The sequence below is a fragment of the Coenobita brevimanus genome, chromosome 49, assembly GCF_032717465.1.
Source record: "Coenobita brevimanus isolate Jiangsu-jjx chromosome 49, ASM3271746v2, whole genome shotgun sequence".
Lineage (NCBI taxonomy): Eukaryota > Metazoa > Arthropoda > Malacostraca > Decapoda > Coenobitidae > Coenobita > Coenobita brevimanus.
Window position 1 is genome coordinate 2,414,026 of NC_137002.1, and position 18,548 is coordinate 2,432,573.

An 18,548-nucleotide genomic window follows, 5' to 3' on the forward strand; every position below is an offset into this window, starting at 1 on the left:
TGGTACCGATAAACAGCAATTTTCATGACTAGTATTTGCATCAGTGATTTATCAAATGGGTGCCACTATCGCAAATGTAAGTCGAGGCACAGACCACGCAAACTTCAAGGTGTCAACGAGGCGGCGGCATTAAACTAATAGTATTGTAGTATTTGTATATACTCTAGTTACAGCTGCATAAGAAAAGTACTGCTGGCCTAACAGATGTCATTTAAGCGAAACTTCACAGTTGATTTTCTGCACATGTGATGATCAAGATAAAGGTTAAAATAAAAATATCCTCTAAAATAAAAATAAAATAAGTAAAACATATGTTCAACTGAAGTGAAATATCCAAGCTATTCTGACAAACTCAAAGCCCCATTCCTTGTAGACAAATCGTAAATGCGGATTAATCAACTTAACCAGACAACCAACACCCTTTCTGTACAGATTCAAGTCTACCATGACCTAACTAATCAATCAACCAACCACCCTACCTAGCTAGCATACAACCAACCACTCTACCATCCCTTTTTCCTCTTCCTAGGTCAAGTGTTCTACCAAGACCTTCTCAATCGACAAGACGCGCTGGCCACCAACGAGGGTCCCCAGAAGGACGACATGAGCTACCTGGGGTACTCCATGGCCTCTGGGGACTTCACTGGGGACGGCAGGGAAGACGTGGCGGTGGGCATGCCGAGGGGGAACCACCTCAAGGGACAGGTGGTGCTCATGGACGACAGACTGAGGCTATTCTATAATATTACTGGGGAACAGGTGAGACTAAATACATCACTATAATATTACTGGGGAGCAGGTGAGATTAAATACATCACCACCTTCCTAATCACCAACCTAACTACCTACATTTTCATTCTCCCATCGAACCAAACCTGACGTAAACTAACCCATTTTAGTTTCCTTCTCCCTCTACCCTCCCTTTCTCCCCTTACTCTACCCTACCTACGTTTCCTTCCTCCCCCAACGTACTTATAACCTAACCCACCTTTCTTCCCTGACCTTACCTAACTCACTTTCCTTCCTCCCTCTTTCCTGAGCTAACCTAATTCAACCACTTGACTAACCATCCTTCTTTCTTACTTAACCCTTTACCGCCTAGCACAGGGTATGTGTCGTATTGCAGGACTAACAATTTTATACGGGACGCCCCCCTCAAGTTCAGACCTACTGCATGAGCTTCGCGACTATAAGCCTGTAGGCAAATTGTGGTAGAGTATGGGTTATATTCTCGGTGGCAGAAAAGGCCTCCCAGCGCCTCTTCCTAGCTATCTATTTCATGTATCATACCTTGCCATTCTCCTGTTATTAATATCGCTTTCATATCGAACAGTCTGCATCAACAACATACCGTACATTATAAGTTTTTTTTTTTTAATGAAAAGAAGAAGGAACCAAAGGCCAGGAGCCCGCAAATATGCAGCATACATAGTCAAAAAAGAGGTAATACAAATCTCCAAGCCACTTTAAGAGTACGGGCAAAACTCCATACATAACAATTTCAGTCAGTACTAGGTTAAGTCTGTCCACCTATCTACCTCCTCCACCTAACTACCCACCTACACTACCTTACTATCCAGCTAACCACCTATTCTCTCCCCCTAACAGCTTGGGTCGTACTTTGGGTATAGCGTCGCAGCGGGTGACGTCAACAGCGATGGTTTAGATGACGTCATTGTGGGAGCCCCTTGGTACTCGTCCCAAAATGCCCTCTATGAAGTTGGATCCGTCTCTCTCTTTACGCAGACCCAGCAGGTGAGGAAAATTTAGTTACCATAGTGATAAGCAAGATGGTGTGTATATATATAACCCTCCTCTCCCACTCCCACTGTGATTTCTCGTGAGGTGTGTGGACGGGAGGTGAGATTCATTACTTGACCACCTTTCCACCTACATTTTCATTCTCCCATCTAACCAAACCTAACTAATCCATCTACCTTTCCCTTCCTTCTCCCCCTATCCTCAGTCAGCGTCATCACTTATTCATTTCCTTCTCCCACCGACACACCCACGCCCACCCCAGCAGACTGCGCCGTACCCAAAGCACACAAGAAATCAACAGGCGAGTTGCTAGTGGAATGCTATTTATGAACCATGCTGTGTGAGGTTAAAGACCGTACTCATTAATGTTGCCTTTTCTCCTTTCATAAATTTACCACATTCAGCCTTAAAAATCAACATTCACATTTTCAACAGCTCTCCTAGGCAGCGTATTCTATTTGCTGACGGTGGTTGGTGAGGGAGGGGTATAACTGGTATAACTTGACCATACTGACCTGAACTGACTCTATACACGATACTATATGACCTGATCTGTTCTTCTCTATCTGTCTATTGCCAGACGCCTTAATCCCGTACGGGGTGGCCACAAACAAATCGCCTCCACGTCGCCCTGTCCCCCAGCCATTTCACTGTTCTTACATGACCTAAATTTACCCTCCATGATCCAACTTGACCGTAAAGAACCTGTATTTATCCTGTTACCTAAATGAACCTACGTTACCTGAACTATCATGAACTAACTTAAACCTTATACTGAAGAACCTACATTATCAATTCATTACGACCTAACTCAGACCTATATATTCTTTAGAAACATATCCGCTATATTACCTAGCCCTACATTATCTAACCACTACGACCCACCTCAACCCTATTCGTTCTTTCGGCATCACATCTACCACAGTACCTAACCCAGCATTATCTAACCACTGTGACCTAACTTAGCCCTACACGTTCTTTCAGTATCACATCTTCCATATAAACTGAGCCTACATTAATCACTATGACCTAACTTAGTCCTATACGTTCTTTCGATATTACATCTTCCGTATTAAATGACCCTACGTTATCTAATCATTATGTCCTAACTCAGCCCCATACGTTCTATCGATATCACATCTTGCGTATTAACTGATCCTACGTCATTTAATCATTACGTCCTAACTCAGCCCTATACATTCTTTCGATATCACATCTTCCGTAACTGACCCTACGTTATCTAATCATCATGTCCTAACTCAACCCTACATTTCCTTTTGGCAGCACAACTTCCAGCGGTCCACCTTACTCGAGGGCGAGAAGTCCCGGGGTCACTTCGGCATATCAGTGGCCTTTCTTGGGGACCTGGACCGGGACGGGTATGGTGATGTGGCCGTGGGGGCACCGTACGGTGGACCAAGTGAAAGTGGAGCAGTCTATGTGTACTTGGGAAATGCACAGGGCCTTAACGCAAAAGCATCACAGGTAGGGAGTAGATGAAGGCATGGTTGGTTCAGCCAATGGAGTAGATGAAGGGATGGTTGGTCCAGTAATGGCGTAGATGAAAGAATGGTTGGAAGGGATGGTTCTTTGGTCAATGAAGTAGATGAAAGGATGGTTGGTTCTGTCGATGGAGTAGATGAAGGGATGGTTGGTTCAGTAATGGAGTAGATGAAGCGATGGTTGGAAAGGGATGGTTCTTTGGTCAATGGAGTAGATGGAAGGATGGTTGGTTCTGTCGATGGAGTAGATGAAGGGATGGTTTAGGTTCAGTCAATGGTTGGCTGGAAATATAAAATAATGGCAGAATGGATGATAGAATGGACAGATGGCTGATTGCAGTGTCTTGTACAGCGAATGGTAGAATGGATAGATGGTATGTTGGACGGTAGAATGGATGAATGCTTGGTTGGATGCATGATCAGCTTGAGTAGAGTGGTGTGGCAAAGGGGCTCAAAAACAGCAGTGTGCTCTGTGGGTACTGTGTGAACGCTCATGGCCTCACAGAAAGTGTCACAGGTAGGTACTGGGGTTTGGATACGTGGTGTTTGGTTCAATGATGGTAAGACTGGCGGATGAACATGCAGTAGAGTCGATGGATATTGTTCTGATGAATTGTGGGGTGGATTATCTGTCACAGGGGTATGTATGGGAGCCACAAGAACTATATATACCTTCCACATAAACCATATAAATATCCCGCATAAAACCCATACCTTACATAAAACCAGTTCACGCAAAACCTCACAAACCCTACTTATTTACTCATATTCAACACTAAACCACAAAACCCCACACCTAAATAACTCCTTTGTAATTCGTTTGGCACAGGTGCTGCTATCGGAGGTACTGACACAGGGACGAGTGGGAACCTTTGGGTGGTCGTTGTCGGGTGGTGGGGACCTCGACAACAACGAATACCCAGACCTAATCGTGGGAGGCTACCAGGACAATGCGGCCGTTGTCTTCCGCACCAGGCCTGTCGTCCATGCTGAAGCTACAATTAGGTGAGGTGGAACACATGGATGCCTATATGGATTCAGGAACTTGACAGGAAATTCTGAGGATATAATCATAAAGTACTCTAACCCTTTTTTTTTCTTTCCCGATAAACGTCTCCATATCGGATCAGGAATAATTCTGTTTAGTTGTGTTTTTCTCTCTGCTTTTCATTTTAGCCTGACTGTGAAGTGTTTGGTAGCCGTATGAGCGACGATGGACGTACAAACAAGCAAACTCATAATTTAAGCTCAATCGGGTTCATGAGTATGGCCTCAAAGTCGACCTGAGACAAGTAAATCATTGTGGGATGGGCATATAAAGGACATGGCTAAACGGATCTGCCTTTACCCCACCAACCTCACTCTCTTTCTCTTCCCTAACAGGTTCAGAAGCAAGAGAGGCATCGTGGACTTGGAAGACCCATGGTGTTCCCTTCAAGATGGACGCCAAGTTGCCTGTGTTTCCCTTCAGTACTGTCTCTCTTACACCGGTCATCGTGTCCCCCCTACATTGTGTGAGTCATGGGAATGTGTTTGTCTGGATGGTAGTTGTTGGGTCTTGGAAGTTGCTAAGGACTGCTGGAAGGTGTTGTGGAGGTGATTGAAGATGACTTTTGGTTGCTACGTGTTTTTGGAATGCTGCAATGGGTGTGAGGTGATAGAATATTCTTTTAAGGTGCTGGAAGGTTGCTGTTTAGCACTCGGAAGTGCTATGAGGAAGCAAGAGAGAAATTGTGGACTTGAAAGACCTGTCCCTTCAAAATCGACGCAAAGTGGCCTGTTTGCCCCTATGGAAGTGTCTGAGCTACATCTCTTATCGCGTCTCTCCTACACTGTATGAGTCCTGGAACGTGGTACAGGATACTGGAAGACCCTCTGGGGGATGATAAAGTTTTAGGGGTCTGGAATGTGGTTGCAGAAATACTGAAAATGTTCTGGGATACTGTGTATGATTTAGGCCTGCTGGTAGGTGGTTTGGAAAAATACTGCTTGGCACGATGCAATATACTTATAGGTGTTGAGGTGCTAAAGTGGCTATGCTGAAAAGTGCTGGATTTTATTCCGTATAGTAATGTCCTCTGCTGATGACGTTAATGTGGGCTGTATGTAACCCATCCAGTTCGAAACTTCTACCCTAAAACGGAACATAACTACCACGATACCAAGAGTAAAATATAAATAACGTCCTCGTGTTATGTGTTATTTTCTTGTACAGTATTATCATTTTCCCGTGTGTGTGTGTGTGTGTGTGTGTGTGTGTGTGTGTGTGTGTGTGTGTGTGTGTGTGTGTGTGTGTGTGTGTGTGTGTGTGTGTGTGTGTGTGTGTGTGTCCTTCCTAATCTCTCCCTCTCTTTCTCTAACAGCTATGGACGTATTCTTAAAGGTTGATACTCAAGCGGAAATCTCGCCAAGAATGTTCCTACTTCATCGAGAGGGTCACACAAGTTTCAACACTACTGTGGCACTGAGAAAAGAAGTCGAGAATTGTACTAATACATATGTCTACGTTTCGGTAAGCATTGGTGTCAACTGCCTTGTCTGTCTGCCTGATTATCTAAAAACTACCCAACTCTATTCTTCACGTAAAATAGCGATATTTCACCAATGAACCATCCCATATATCACTATTCAACACACAGTGAGTCTGATATTTAGCATTATTTCCTCATTCCCTTCAACTATCTAGTCGTTTTGAGATGAAATTGTTATTGCGTAAGTGAATGAAATATTGAATCCGTCTAGCTACAATCTCGCAAACCTTTTCTGTTCATCTGTCTACTGCAGTAAACTAATACCCTCAGTCCTTTATATGCACAAATGGCCAACTGTACAACTGTCTTCCTCAGTCTGTCCTTCCCACTACAATTTTAACCAGGAATCTCAACTTTTACGAATCATGGTTTTGGCTTCCTGTTACTTTTTCTTTAGTTTAGAGGGGACAAAGTTTTGCGGACTCACCCTTGAGCACCTTTTGTTTCACTCCACCCATTCAGCCACCCATTTACGCACCCACACCCACTCAGCCTCTCATTCAACTCATCCACCAACCATTTTCACCTGCACTCCCACTCATATCCTTGGGCTCTTTTTGTTCACTCATTCACCCACCCATTTACGCACCCACTCCTACTCAGCGTCCTCACCCATCTTAACTCATCCACCCACCCTTATCACCTAAACTCCAACCCATCCTCAACTATTCACTACAGCTCTCTTACTTATATTATACCCACTCTTTTACTCATCCACCCACTAACTTAAACATAAACCCTCACTCAACTACTGACAATATACATCCTTTCCCACTAATCAACCCACCCTCTCCCCCTCTCCCACTAACTCATCCACCCACCCTCTCCCCCTCTCCCACTAACTCATCCACCCATCTTTTCACCCTCTCCCACTAACTCATCCACCCATCCCTTCACCCTCTCCCACTAACTCATCCACCCATCCCTTCACCCTCTCCCACTAACTCATCCATCCATCCTTTCCCCCTCTCCCACTAACTCATCCACCCATCCCTTCACCCTCTCCCACTAACTCATCCACCCATCCCTTCACCCTCTCCCACTAACTCATCCACTCATCTTTCCCCCTCTCCCACTAACTCATCCACCCATCCCTTCACCCTCTCCACTAACTCATCCACCCACCCTCTCAATCAATCACTCCCTCACCAAGTTAAATCTGACATGGGACCTCAAGCTCACTGATGTGCGTAAGTTGAAAATGATGGTAGTAAATATGGAAGAGGTGGGACACACACACACACACACACACACACACACACACACACACACACACATTTAAGGAGGGGAAAGGAGTTTTACACACACATACACACACGTCCAGTCTCATTATCTTAACTCATTATTCCTCTCTCTCTCTCTCTCTCTCTCTTTCTCTCTCTCTCTCTCCCCACCCACAGAGTACATTTAAGGCCGTCTACCCCTTTCCCTCTCCTCCCCATAATCCATCATCCCCCTCCCAAGACACCTTAACCTCCCCATACCTCTCCCCTCCCCACACCCACAACCTCTCTTCCAATACTCTTTACAATAATAAAAGGCTCTGAAAACTTAAACACCAGGAGACCATTTTTTTTCTCTCTCTAACAATTAACAACTAATGATTTTACTGTATCGCACATTCTCTAATTTGACAAAAGATCCCTAACTCCTTTCAGCTCGATTGATGGCCAGTAGTAGTCAGAATGGAGAGTCAGCTTTACTAGTTACCAGGGAGACTCATTTCTACCTCACCGAGTAACATGCAACCCTGACTTAGTGTCCAAGTTGTGTGAGTGGCTCAGTTCCCTCAGATGAAAACAAATCAGCTCTACCCACTGAGAACCTTCCCTGTCAGAGGATTAAGAACACCTGCATGAATTCTTAAACTCCAGAGATTCAGAATTCTTGACGATCTGAAACTCGTTAAGGAGATTTACAACCCTTTAAATGTTTGAAAAAAAAATCACCAAGCTTTTGTGGAGAACAGAATCCTTTTAAGAGGACTGAGAACCACCAAAGAAAATTCAGGTTCTCTCCAAGTCTCATTTATCTTCGTAATTTCACTTTCACCACTGTCTTTCCTAATATCATCACAGCTTAATGATCACCCACAGTACATTAGACGTCATTATTATTATTATTATTATTATTATTATTATTATTACTACTACTACTACTACTACTGCTAATACCCTTTTCCTTATAATTATACCAACCATTATCCCTATCATCAGCAACTATTCACATTATCAGACCATCATCCCCACAATCACCATCTTAACCTTCTCAACCTTACAGCCAGAGGTGAGAGACAAGCTAACCCCCCTTGTGGCCGAGCTAAGGAGCGGACTAAGTGAGGGAGGACGCTTGGGACAGGGGGAGCTGCGCCCCATCCTGGCCCCCTCAGCGCACACCAGACCCGCCACCATATACATAAAAAATAACTGCGGGGAGGACAACGTGTGTGTGCCGGATCTTGCTCTGAATGTCTACTCGTAAGTCTGGTTGACATACATATTATAGACAGACAGACAGATATAGACAGACAGGTTTACAGACTGGCTGATTAACTGGCTGAGCTACACAAAGCTAGACAGAGAAGACAGACAGACAGACAGGCAGGCAAGGAATGATAGGAACTGTTGCATAATTATCAGATTATAAGCAAGAAAAAAAAACGCCTTACACTTTAATTTCAGAAACATAAAATAGTAATAATATCGATGGTGAGACTACTTATTTCCTATCTACATTAACTACTCTTTATGAGCTTTGTTTCCCTTGTGTGTGTGTGTGTGTGTGTGTGTGTGTGTGTGTGTGTGTGTGTGTGTGAGAGAGAGAGAGAGAGAGAGAGAGAGAGAGAGATTGACGCACCATATTTTGAGTTATCCAAGGTGTGCGTGTGTGTGTGTGTGTGTGTGTGTGTGTGTGTGTGTGTGTGTGTGTGTGTGTGTGATAATGGTGCTTGGTGGAGATGGTGCTGTGGTAATCGTGATGGTGTATGGTAATGCTGTGCTGATAGTGAGGCTGGCAGTGGTGGTATGTGGTAGAGATGGTGTATGTAGGTGGTAATGGTGACGATAGGTCCTGTGTGGTGGTCAGGTGTGGTAGTAGTGGTTATGGTGGTGGTAGGCTTAGCAATGTTGGTGTGTGGTAGTGGTGATGGTAATACACAGTCGTAGTAGTGATGGTATTGGAGTTTGGTTGTGGTAGTAGTGGTGGTGGTGCTTCTGTGTCACTTTACATTAAATTTACATCGAGTTACCCTAATGCTTGAGAGAGAGAGAGAGAGAGAGAGAGAGAGAGAGAGAGAGAGAGAGACAGACAGACAGACAGACAGAGACAGACAGACAGAGACAGACAGGAATGGAGAGAAGGAATGAAAGTAGAAAAGGAAGAGAGAGATGAAGTTAGGGAAGGACGGAGAGAGAGCTGTAGGGAGAGGGAGGAAAGGAAGAACAGGAGATGGATGACTTTGTTGCTTCAAAAGGGCAAGGAAGAGCCTCTCCTTCCTTCCTCCCTCCCTCCTTTTCCCTTCCCTTCCTCTCCCTCCCTTCTTTCCTCCTTCCCCTTCCTTGCCACTCTTACCATTATTTCCTACTTCTACCTTCCTTTATTCTTTCCTCTCTGTCTGTCTGTCTGTCTGTCTCTCCATTCCTTCCCTCCCTTTTATCTTCTTTTTCTCCCAATCCCTGTTTCAACCTCCCTCCCTTCTTTCCCTTTTTCCTCCTTCCCCTCCCCTCCCTCTCCCCTTTTCCTCCGTCCTTCCCCTCCCTCATTTCTTACCTACCTTTCTACATCCCTTCCTTCCTCTAGATATCCTTTAGCCCACCTCCCTCCATCCATCCCCTTACCCTTTCTTCCCTACTGCCATCCTCCTTTCTCATTTCTTTTGTTTCTTTCTTCGCTTCCCTTCCTCCCTCCCTCTCTAGTTTCTTCACTCCCTTCAAATCCTCTCCTTATTCTCTCTCCCTTTTTCTCCACCCATTCCCCTCTCTCCAACCATACTTCATATTCTCAGTTCCCAATTAGATCTTTCTCTAACCGTCAGCCAACTCATCAGTAATATCACCTTACCTCTCTCTCTCTATACAACTCTCCTCTACCACCCTCTCCTCCTTTTTCCTCTCATCCCACCATTTAACTTCTCTACCCTTTTCCATCCTAACCCTCCCTATTACCTCCTCCTCCTCCTACACATCCACTATTAATCAAACCCCCACCTCTCCCTCCATTTTCCTTTCTATATGTTGCAATTCCTCTCCTTCCTTTCCTTCCCTCTTTTCACAAGTTACCTCTCCCCTTTCCCATCCTCTTTCTATTCCTCCCTCCACTCCCATTTGCTACAGTTCATCCATACATAACCTGGAAGAGATTTTCATTCTTTCAAAACTCACTTCCCATACATCAGTAACAGACTATGACAGTATTATGGCTCCACATCCTTTCCACAGAACTTCTTCATGACTAAAACTACCATATATTCTACAAGAGTATTAATCTCTTGATACAACTCAGCATTCAAGATGAAAATACTGTAATACTGGGCCAAGTTAACACTATTCTGGGCCAATAACGCACCGATGCATCATTTGTTGGCCAACCGATTCCGTGCCGATGACATGGCAACATGTCTTTTTTTTTACTGATTTTTCATGACTCAAATACATTGCAAAACAATTTGGTGAACACGCCAGACATGCACACGTATTTTGTTGGAAATTCACCCCCAACCCGGGAACAGGGTAGAAAAGTTATGCAGGCTGGTCTGACATAGCGTAAAACTGGACAATGCTGTACAATAAACAATTCCTTATACTTTCATCAAATTCTTCCCCCCCCCCAACAGGAAGGACAGTGAGTATGTGGTTGGTTCCCTGGATGACCTAGAGTTGGTGGCCCACGTAAGTAACGGCGGGGAAGATGCCTACCAGGCACGGGCTACGGTACGGGTGCCTGTGGGAGCCTCGTACACTAGTTATGAAGCAAAGTCTGATGCGGATGTGACACCATTTTGCTATGTTGCACAGACGACAGAAGCAACTAAGGCACAAGAGGTGAGAAACGATGGGGGAGAGACGGGGGGGGATGGAAGAGAATGAAAGAAAGAGAGTTGGGATGCTATTACAGGGGGAGAACAGAAGGGGTAGGAATATGGAAGGACTGAGGATAGATGGGAAAGGGGAGACACTGTAGAGAAAGAAAATGTAGGAAGAAATGTAAGAAAGAGAACAAGGGATTACAGAAACAGAGGGAGAAGTCAAAGTGTGAATATAGCCATGAAGGAACATGTGCATCTAATCGGCCATCTTATCCCACCGCTACCACCACTTTCCTCTTCCCATTTTCTTTGCAGGTGGTGTGTGAAGTAGGCAACCCTCTTCCCTCCCAAGCAAATGCCACACTTCACCTTCACTTCCAGCCAATCCCACAGCTCATGAACTCCTCGGCACTGGAGTTTCATGTAGTTGCGTCCTCGGCTAGTGACGAAAATGAGGATCACCTTGACAACAATCATGCAGCTTTGGCTCTACCCATCACAGTCCGGAGTGAAGTTGATATTCTCGGGTGGGTGAGAGAGAGAGAGAGAGACAGAGAGACTCGTCTCTATCAATTTGGTTTGTAAAATACTTAAATAAGCATAAGAAAAGGGCAGAAAGAAGACTAAGGAATTAGAGACACGGGATGAAAGGAGGTAAGGGATGTGGGGAGAGGGAAAACAAACCAAAGGCAACAGACTTAAGGGCAATTTCAATTATTAGTTTTTGGTTATGATGCTGAACAACAAAACCATCACTCCATTTCCACTTCCACAGTCAACTTAGGCAATGATGATTGCAAGCACATAAACTATTAATATGGTTACCACTGAATGAGAGAGGGCAACGTTTGTACTGTTGTTTGCTTGTGTGAAAACAAAGGGGAACTGCAAGGCTTGGTGAACGAGTTTGGAAGAGTGTGTAAGAAACTGAATCTAAAGGTGAATGCAGGGAAGAGTAAAGTTATGGTCTATTAGAGAAATGAGGTCAGTGGATGTACAATGATGTTGGATGATGAGGAAAAGGGAAATGTAAGTGCATTTTTGTACAGTACTTGAGGATGGAAGTTTGAAAGGTGAAGTGCTTGAAATGGTACAACAAGGAAGAAAGATTGCTGGCTCTTTGAAAGCAACAATAAGAAACAAAGAAGTGGCATGGGAAAAAAAAAAAAAAAAAAAGTCCCTCCATGACAGTACTGTGATACCAACTCTAATGTATGGAAGTGAAGCTTGGATCTTGTTGGAAGGACACAAGTCAAGAGTGAGAGCTGTGGAAATGAGTAATTTGAGGGGACCATGTGGAGTTACATAGAGAGAGAGACTGATATATAAGGAAGTGAAGGAGCACTGTGGTGTGGATGTGATGTGGTAGAAAGCATTAGGAGAGATACACTGAGGTGGTTTGGCCATGCGGAGAGGATGGAGAGCGAGAGACTAACGAGAGTGTATGTGAGTGAGGTGGAGGGATGGAGTGGAGAGGTTTATGAGAGGGGTGTGGGATGGAAGCAGGGCAGTGAAATGGCAGGGGACAGGGCATCATGGAGGCAATTTGTTTGTGGCCACTCCTTACAGGATTATGACGTCTGGCTACAGATAGATAGATAGATAGACAGATAGATAGACCACTGAATCCTTAGTATCATTAGCTCCTTATGAACCTTTTTATTTTTTTTTTTAATAAATAAATCAACTATGGAAATAGCCCTGACTCCCATCTCACTCTTTTTACAGCATATCATGGCCAGATGGCCCCTTTGACTACAACGCATCCAAGTTTGGATCTGAGCTGGTGGGAAAGGATGGTAAGGTGGAGCATGAGAGTCAGATTGGTCCAGAGGTGATGCACGTGTACGAGGTCACTAACTTCGGTCCATCACACTTGCCAGAGGTTACACTTTACCTCTTGTGGCCCACTAGGTATTATATACATGAACTTTATTTTAGCTGAGGATCTGCTTGGTTTATACTTTTCACTTCTGCATACTTTTCTGATTTTTTGCTGTGGAATACTGTATAAGGCAATTGTTTGTATTTTCAAATTTGCAAACTTTCCTGAGCTTAAGATGCGTAAAAGTTGGCTCGATTATACTTTTGTCATCATTGATTCTGCAACCAAATGCTTCACAATGAAGTAATATTCCTCATATTCTTAAGCTTGTACATGAACTTCCTCAAGCCTGAATTGTGGATAATATGATGGTATGTATGATATATAATTTTGTCTTCATTCACGCCACTAGGTATTTATGGTATTATAGTTCAGTACTGTATTTTCAAACTCTGCGGAGTTACAAACTTCAACAGCAATCCACAGTCAAGATTATGGTGAAAATATGAAACCAATGTGATTTCTGACAATAAAATATACACGTCAAAAACAGGAAGAGGGGTAAATATACAAGCAATGTAAACTTATCTGACTGTAAAGTTAGCCGAGACCTGCATATTATAAACTCTATCCTTTATGAATACTTGTGAAACAATCTAGTGTTGAATATATACATCAGCTTAATTTTTGACAATAAAATCAACTGGGACTTTCAAATCACAAAAACTTATAATGTATCATGAATTTGAAAGTGACTGTTTATCATAACAATAGGCTGCTTATATTATTACCATAAAATTAATTATAGTTGATAAATGTTTATCATATACATGGACTGCTTATAAAATTAGTTACACATAAAACTAACTGTTTATACTGCACTAAATGAAAAACTAGTTGCTTATCATAAACACAAGCTAAGATCCTTTATGAATACTTCCTCAACAGGACACTAAATGATGACCCCCTGCTGTACCTCCTTGACCCACCCTTTGTGTCCCCGCCTGCCATCTGTCACTCTGTTCCCGATGTCAACTATCTTGGTTTACAGGTAAGTTTGGTCTACCTCAGATGACCCCTTACCCTTAGGCACGTATTGTACACAGAGTTTGATTGTTCTCCCTCAAAAGACACCAAGACATGTTTCCCATAGTGTGTCTGACCACTCTGCTGTGCAAGAATGACATTCAGGCCGAGGTTATGTTTTATGTGTAAGTGTCAAATGAATCCCAAACCTTCAACTCCTTCATAGTCTGATCACTGTTCCTCAAACGACCCCCCCTCTAGTCTTAACCCTCTATGCCTGAAAGTGGTAATACGGGATTTGCTGTTACTATAGAATAATGCTATTTTGATGAAAATGTACACTCTTCTTTTCAATGCAAAAATGATAGAGTTCAAGGCTGATAGCATGACAACACCATCACATCTCTACTTCCATAAATAGGTAGAGGAGCCATCCTACAACAACCTCACAGAACAAGAAGCAAACAGAGAGGCCAAGAGAAAGAAGAGCAACATAATCAATGAGGTAGTTTTGAGGGATCACCCTGAAAGACTCCGACGTCATCAGAACCAGCGAGCAAACAGATGGCGCCGAGGAGCGCCAGAGGAGGGGCAGGTGGAGAAGGAACTGGCATGTGGAGCTACAAACTGCACAAAGGTTGTGTGTACAACCTCTTTACGTGCCGGAGGAAACGTGGTGGTCAGAGTCAGGTCGAGACTCTGGGTCGACACTATAGAAAAGGTCAGGGATTGTCTTTGTAAACTTTGGGGACTCAAGTTGTAACCGAGATAGATTGTGTACAGTATCAACTTATCTTCACACACAAAACAATACCCAAACTACCGTAGGTCTCTTAGATTACACTTCATAACCAAACTAGACATGGATTTATTACAGCAGGTTGTTTCACCGTACTTTCATCTTTAATCACACTGCTAAACACTTACAGTAATAACCAAACCAAATTAGATTTATAGTAGGCCTATTAAACTTTATGACCAAACTCAGCACAGACCCATCAGATTAATCTTATTTTGGCTTTTACCTCCAATCATACTGCTACCTAATGCTTCACAACCACATCAAGCTGTGCATAAGACTCACAGTTTATATTTATACCTTAACTAATAAAGCTGGAAAATTTTTCAATCAAGCTAGAGACACTGTGTGAGACTGACTTCATAATTTTACCTTCACTTACACTGTACTACCAAAACTTCACAACCATAGTGAATATCAGATAACACAATTCACTACAAATATATGACATAATTCACTACTAAGGAGACTAATACTTGTCAGTCTCCTTTATGCATATATCTCCAGGACAAAGTAAGATCAGTGAGATTTGGACACTGGTTCCCAAACAAACGTACTATCTGTTTCATAAATAACATCAGAATCATCCCTGTCTCTTGTTTATCCTCCAAAACCAAATTCTAATGAGATGTAGCAATGTGAAAGAAGTCTCTGGCCAGAAGACAACCGAGTGTCAATGCGAGTAGTTCAAATCCAGAAGGTGGCCTGAGTTTGTCCATCATGCTCATACTACTGGTGATATAGTCTCCTTAAATAATCTGAGTTACTGCAGGCTATCTTTGGACCCTCTTACAACTTTGGCCCTCCAGTGTCCAGAGGGGGTAATGCAGGTATAGGACTGACTTTTATCATTAGTATTATGTTAATGTTGGCCCAGGCTCACAAGGTCACTACTATAAAATAATGATTACCGGTATACATATTGTACTGTACAAGATATTTTGAATTTCTGATCTTACACTGAAATAAAAGGAGTTCAATAACAGACATTAAGTCCATGCTGAACCAGCTGCTTAAAGCAAGGAGGTCCATCACAGAACTGATAACAGTTTGAATGTATGGTAATCTGGAACATGTTTCATCTCTTATTTCCTGTATCCTAAAATGTATGACATATCCTTTGTACAGCTGGGCATGTCAGAGGTGAAGATCTCCTCTCGCCTGGTGGTGGTGGGTGGAAGGGGCAATGAGATGGAGGAACAGAAGGTGTGGGCAGGGACAGTCACAAGTGTGGTGAAAAGTGGACCACCAGAGCACCAGGTATTTTACAAACTTTTTGAGATTAGCTGTATTTATGATACCTTGCTTTTATCTTTCTTGTCCTTCATTTGCTAAATACTGTACTGTGCTTCACAAAGTAAAGTGAATAATAATGCACAGCAAGGTAGACTTCTGTATCATAAAAACTGGTTAAGATCTTAGTGAATATCAATGGGCAATGTCTACTTCCCCCTAGTCTCTTTTCACCCATCGATTGCAGTTACTGGTGTTACAAGGGACAACTGGGACTTAACAAAAATGAACCATCTGCCATAAATCCCACGCACAGCACGTAATTCTAAACGGTTTGTCCTTTTGATTACAGCGTTCACTCAAGTGGCTGGTGATCATTGGCAGTGTGTTAGCAGGACTATTACTATTGGCTGTGCTCGTTGCTCTACTCTGGGCGGTGAGTGAATACATATGTTACCAGTATGTAATATTTTCAACTAAAAAATGTTTATTGTTTTGTTCTTGCTACCATCCAGACTTTTCAAACTGGAGGGCCTTCACAGAAAAGGTCTCTCCTAAGCTGCATAAAATAATCTGTTCAGTAGCCAAAATATGTGAAGAAAATACTGTACATCACAGTGATGAAGGAATTAAATCTATCATTGCTATCATTTTTCTCACCTTAACATGATCACCTTGAATTGATTTGAGTAATACATTCATACTTTTTAAGCTGTTGGCTTCCTGGGACTTCTCTGAACTGAATATAATGCTCTTCTAGCCTAAGTAAAAATACCATGGCAAAGAAAGGTTTAAAAGGAGTCACATGGCACTTAATTATAGTATTACTGAAGCCAGTAACAAATGTAAGGACTTACTGTAGACATGTGCTACACTTATCTGTTTACATATGAGTAAGCTAACTCCTAAATTAGGCAAGATGGTTCTAAGCTTAGTGTTCTTAGTTACTGGAAGTGATTGAAGACTAATATTCATATGTTTAACTGCAGATGGGCTTCTTCAAGCGGAAGCGACCAAGGGACACCATGGAGAATGAGCCCCTAAACAGCAATGGTTACTATGGCAATGGTAAATCTTGAGCTTGCCAGCTGGTAGTCAGAAGGAAAATCAGAAAATCCCGTTTGTCAAGGGCAGAGGATCTGACCCGCAAAAATCAATATGGTCAAGGCAGACCCCTGTGTAGAAAATCCTGAGGTGATAGGCAGAAATTTTAAGTGAAAAAGTTACTCTATGAAATGTACAACAGATAATCCTGGAGGTCAAGACAGAAGTGGTAAAAGCAAGTAATCCCGAATGTGAAAGACTAAAAACCCTGAAGGTGAAAGATTGACAGTCTCTATTCTCTGTGTGGCTGAGTGGGACATGTCAATGACAAGTAGTAGTGATGAGAGGAAAGTGTGAAAATTGAGTGTTGAACTATATGAGAATAAAAGAGACACAAAGGGAGACAGAGGGGAAAGGAAAATATGAATGAAATGACTGAGGAGCAGAGGACAGGAAGTGAATGAGGAATGAAGCTGTTAAGAAAAAAAAAAAAAAAAAAAAAAAAAAAAAAGGGGCAGAAGAGAAGAGTAGGAGGGACACAAAAAAGTTGGTCAAGAGTAGAAAGGAGGGACAGACAGAACAGAGTGAGAAAGAGAAAGTGAAACACCTTATTACCCCTTGCATGATGTAAGGGCCCCAAAGCTAGGCTAACACTGGATCAGGATATTATGATCCTGTTGGCATTCCATACTGCAAAAACCTCTAGCCATTGCCTGGGGACTCAAACCTGTGCAAACAGTGTATATAATGGAAAGAAACTTGAGAAATTAGTCAAGGGCAGGGAATGAAAGTGAGTCTTAAACAATCTCAGTCTGCTGCCTAAGCATTAGCCTACTTCATCCCAACTGGTACCTCAGAACACTATACCAGTGAGCAGGAAAAATAATGTAGGAGCAACTACGGATGCATAAGCATGTCAGTGAAGGCTGCAGCGAAATGAACAGAACATACGCTGAACATGAAGATTCACATACACACACACACACACAAAAAAAAGGCTTATAATACTTTTTCCTTGTAGGTCCATGTTTTTGAAGGATGAACAAGAGACAGATGAAGATTCTGTCCTCTCCTATCCTACTTTTTTCAGTTTAAAAAAAAAAAAAAAAAAATCTGGATTTACTTTCCCACGTTTTTGTCAGAAAAACAACGAACCCTGGAATATTCTGTCCTTACCTTCCTTTTTGTTGGAGGAAGAATGTGACCTGACGGTTTCTGCATTCTCCTCTCATTTTCTGCTGGAAGACCAAGACAGGAGAAGGCTGTACCCTCACTCCCTTGTGTTTGCAGGAAGACTTAAGAGACAATGGAAGACTGCATTCTTTCTGTTCCTTATGCCCTGAAAAAACAAGTCTTAGTTAAAAAAGAGATCCAAAGTGTGAGTGAAACTTTACACCAATTTGTAGTGTGCTAATGCTAAGCATTCAAAAATGCCCTCTATGGCACAAGTCACAAGGTGTTAATGTGTAGGTAGTGAAGTGCCTTAAAAACAATTTATTGTACAGTACTGTATAAGGCAACATTTTAGAGTGGCAAAAAATCAAAGTGACTCTCTAGGAGGCTGCATAAAAAGATAAAAGTTACAAGTGATTGTACAGGGTCACATTATAAAAAGTGGTGAGAGAATCACTCAATGGTAGTCTGTATTATAAAGGAACAGTTACAAGTGATAGCTAAATCGTGTAATGAAATATCTCGCTGTCTTACCGACTTTACTATAATGATGCACTTTCACTGTATTCTTGCCACCTTTAGATGCTTTTATGAATTCAGCTTAAGAAGGAACTAAGACTATAGGGTTAAT

General features: G+C 42.6%; 1 protein-coding gene across 1 annotated transcript in view; it reads left to right on the forward strand.

Moving 5' to 3' along the window:
- The window catches only part of LOC145399455 (integrin alpha-PS2-like), a 155,289-nt gene extending 137,482 nt beyond the window's left edge, over positions 1-17,807 (forward strand). Inside the window, exons 7-21 of the mRNA XM_080272067.1 lie at positions 530-759; positions 1,609-1,755; positions 3,046-3,246; positions 4,093-4,268; positions 4,647-4,777; positions 5,627-5,775; positions 8,075-8,271; positions 10,626-10,833; positions 11,133-11,344; positions 12,546-12,731; positions 13,591-13,693; positions 14,090-14,389; positions 15,596-15,727; positions 16,053-16,136; positions 16,690-17,807. Coding sequence (XP_080128193.1) covers positions 530-759; positions 1,609-1,755; positions 3,046-3,246; positions 4,093-4,268; positions 4,647-4,777; positions 5,627-5,775; positions 8,075-8,271; positions 10,626-10,833; positions 11,133-11,344; positions 12,546-12,731; positions 13,591-13,693; positions 14,090-14,389; positions 15,596-15,727; positions 16,053-16,136; positions 16,690-16,779 — 2,546 coding nt within the window. The 3' untranslated portion in view covers positions 16,780-17,807. The remainder of the gene's footprint in view (positions 1-529; positions 760-1,608; positions 1,756-3,045; positions 3,247-4,092; positions 4,269-4,646; positions 4,778-5,626; positions 5,776-8,074; positions 8,272-10,625; positions 10,834-11,132; positions 11,345-12,545; positions 12,732-13,590; positions 13,694-14,089; positions 14,390-15,595; positions 15,728-16,052; positions 16,137-16,689) is intronic.
- The last annotated feature ends 741 nt before the right edge of the window (positions 17,808-18,548 follow it).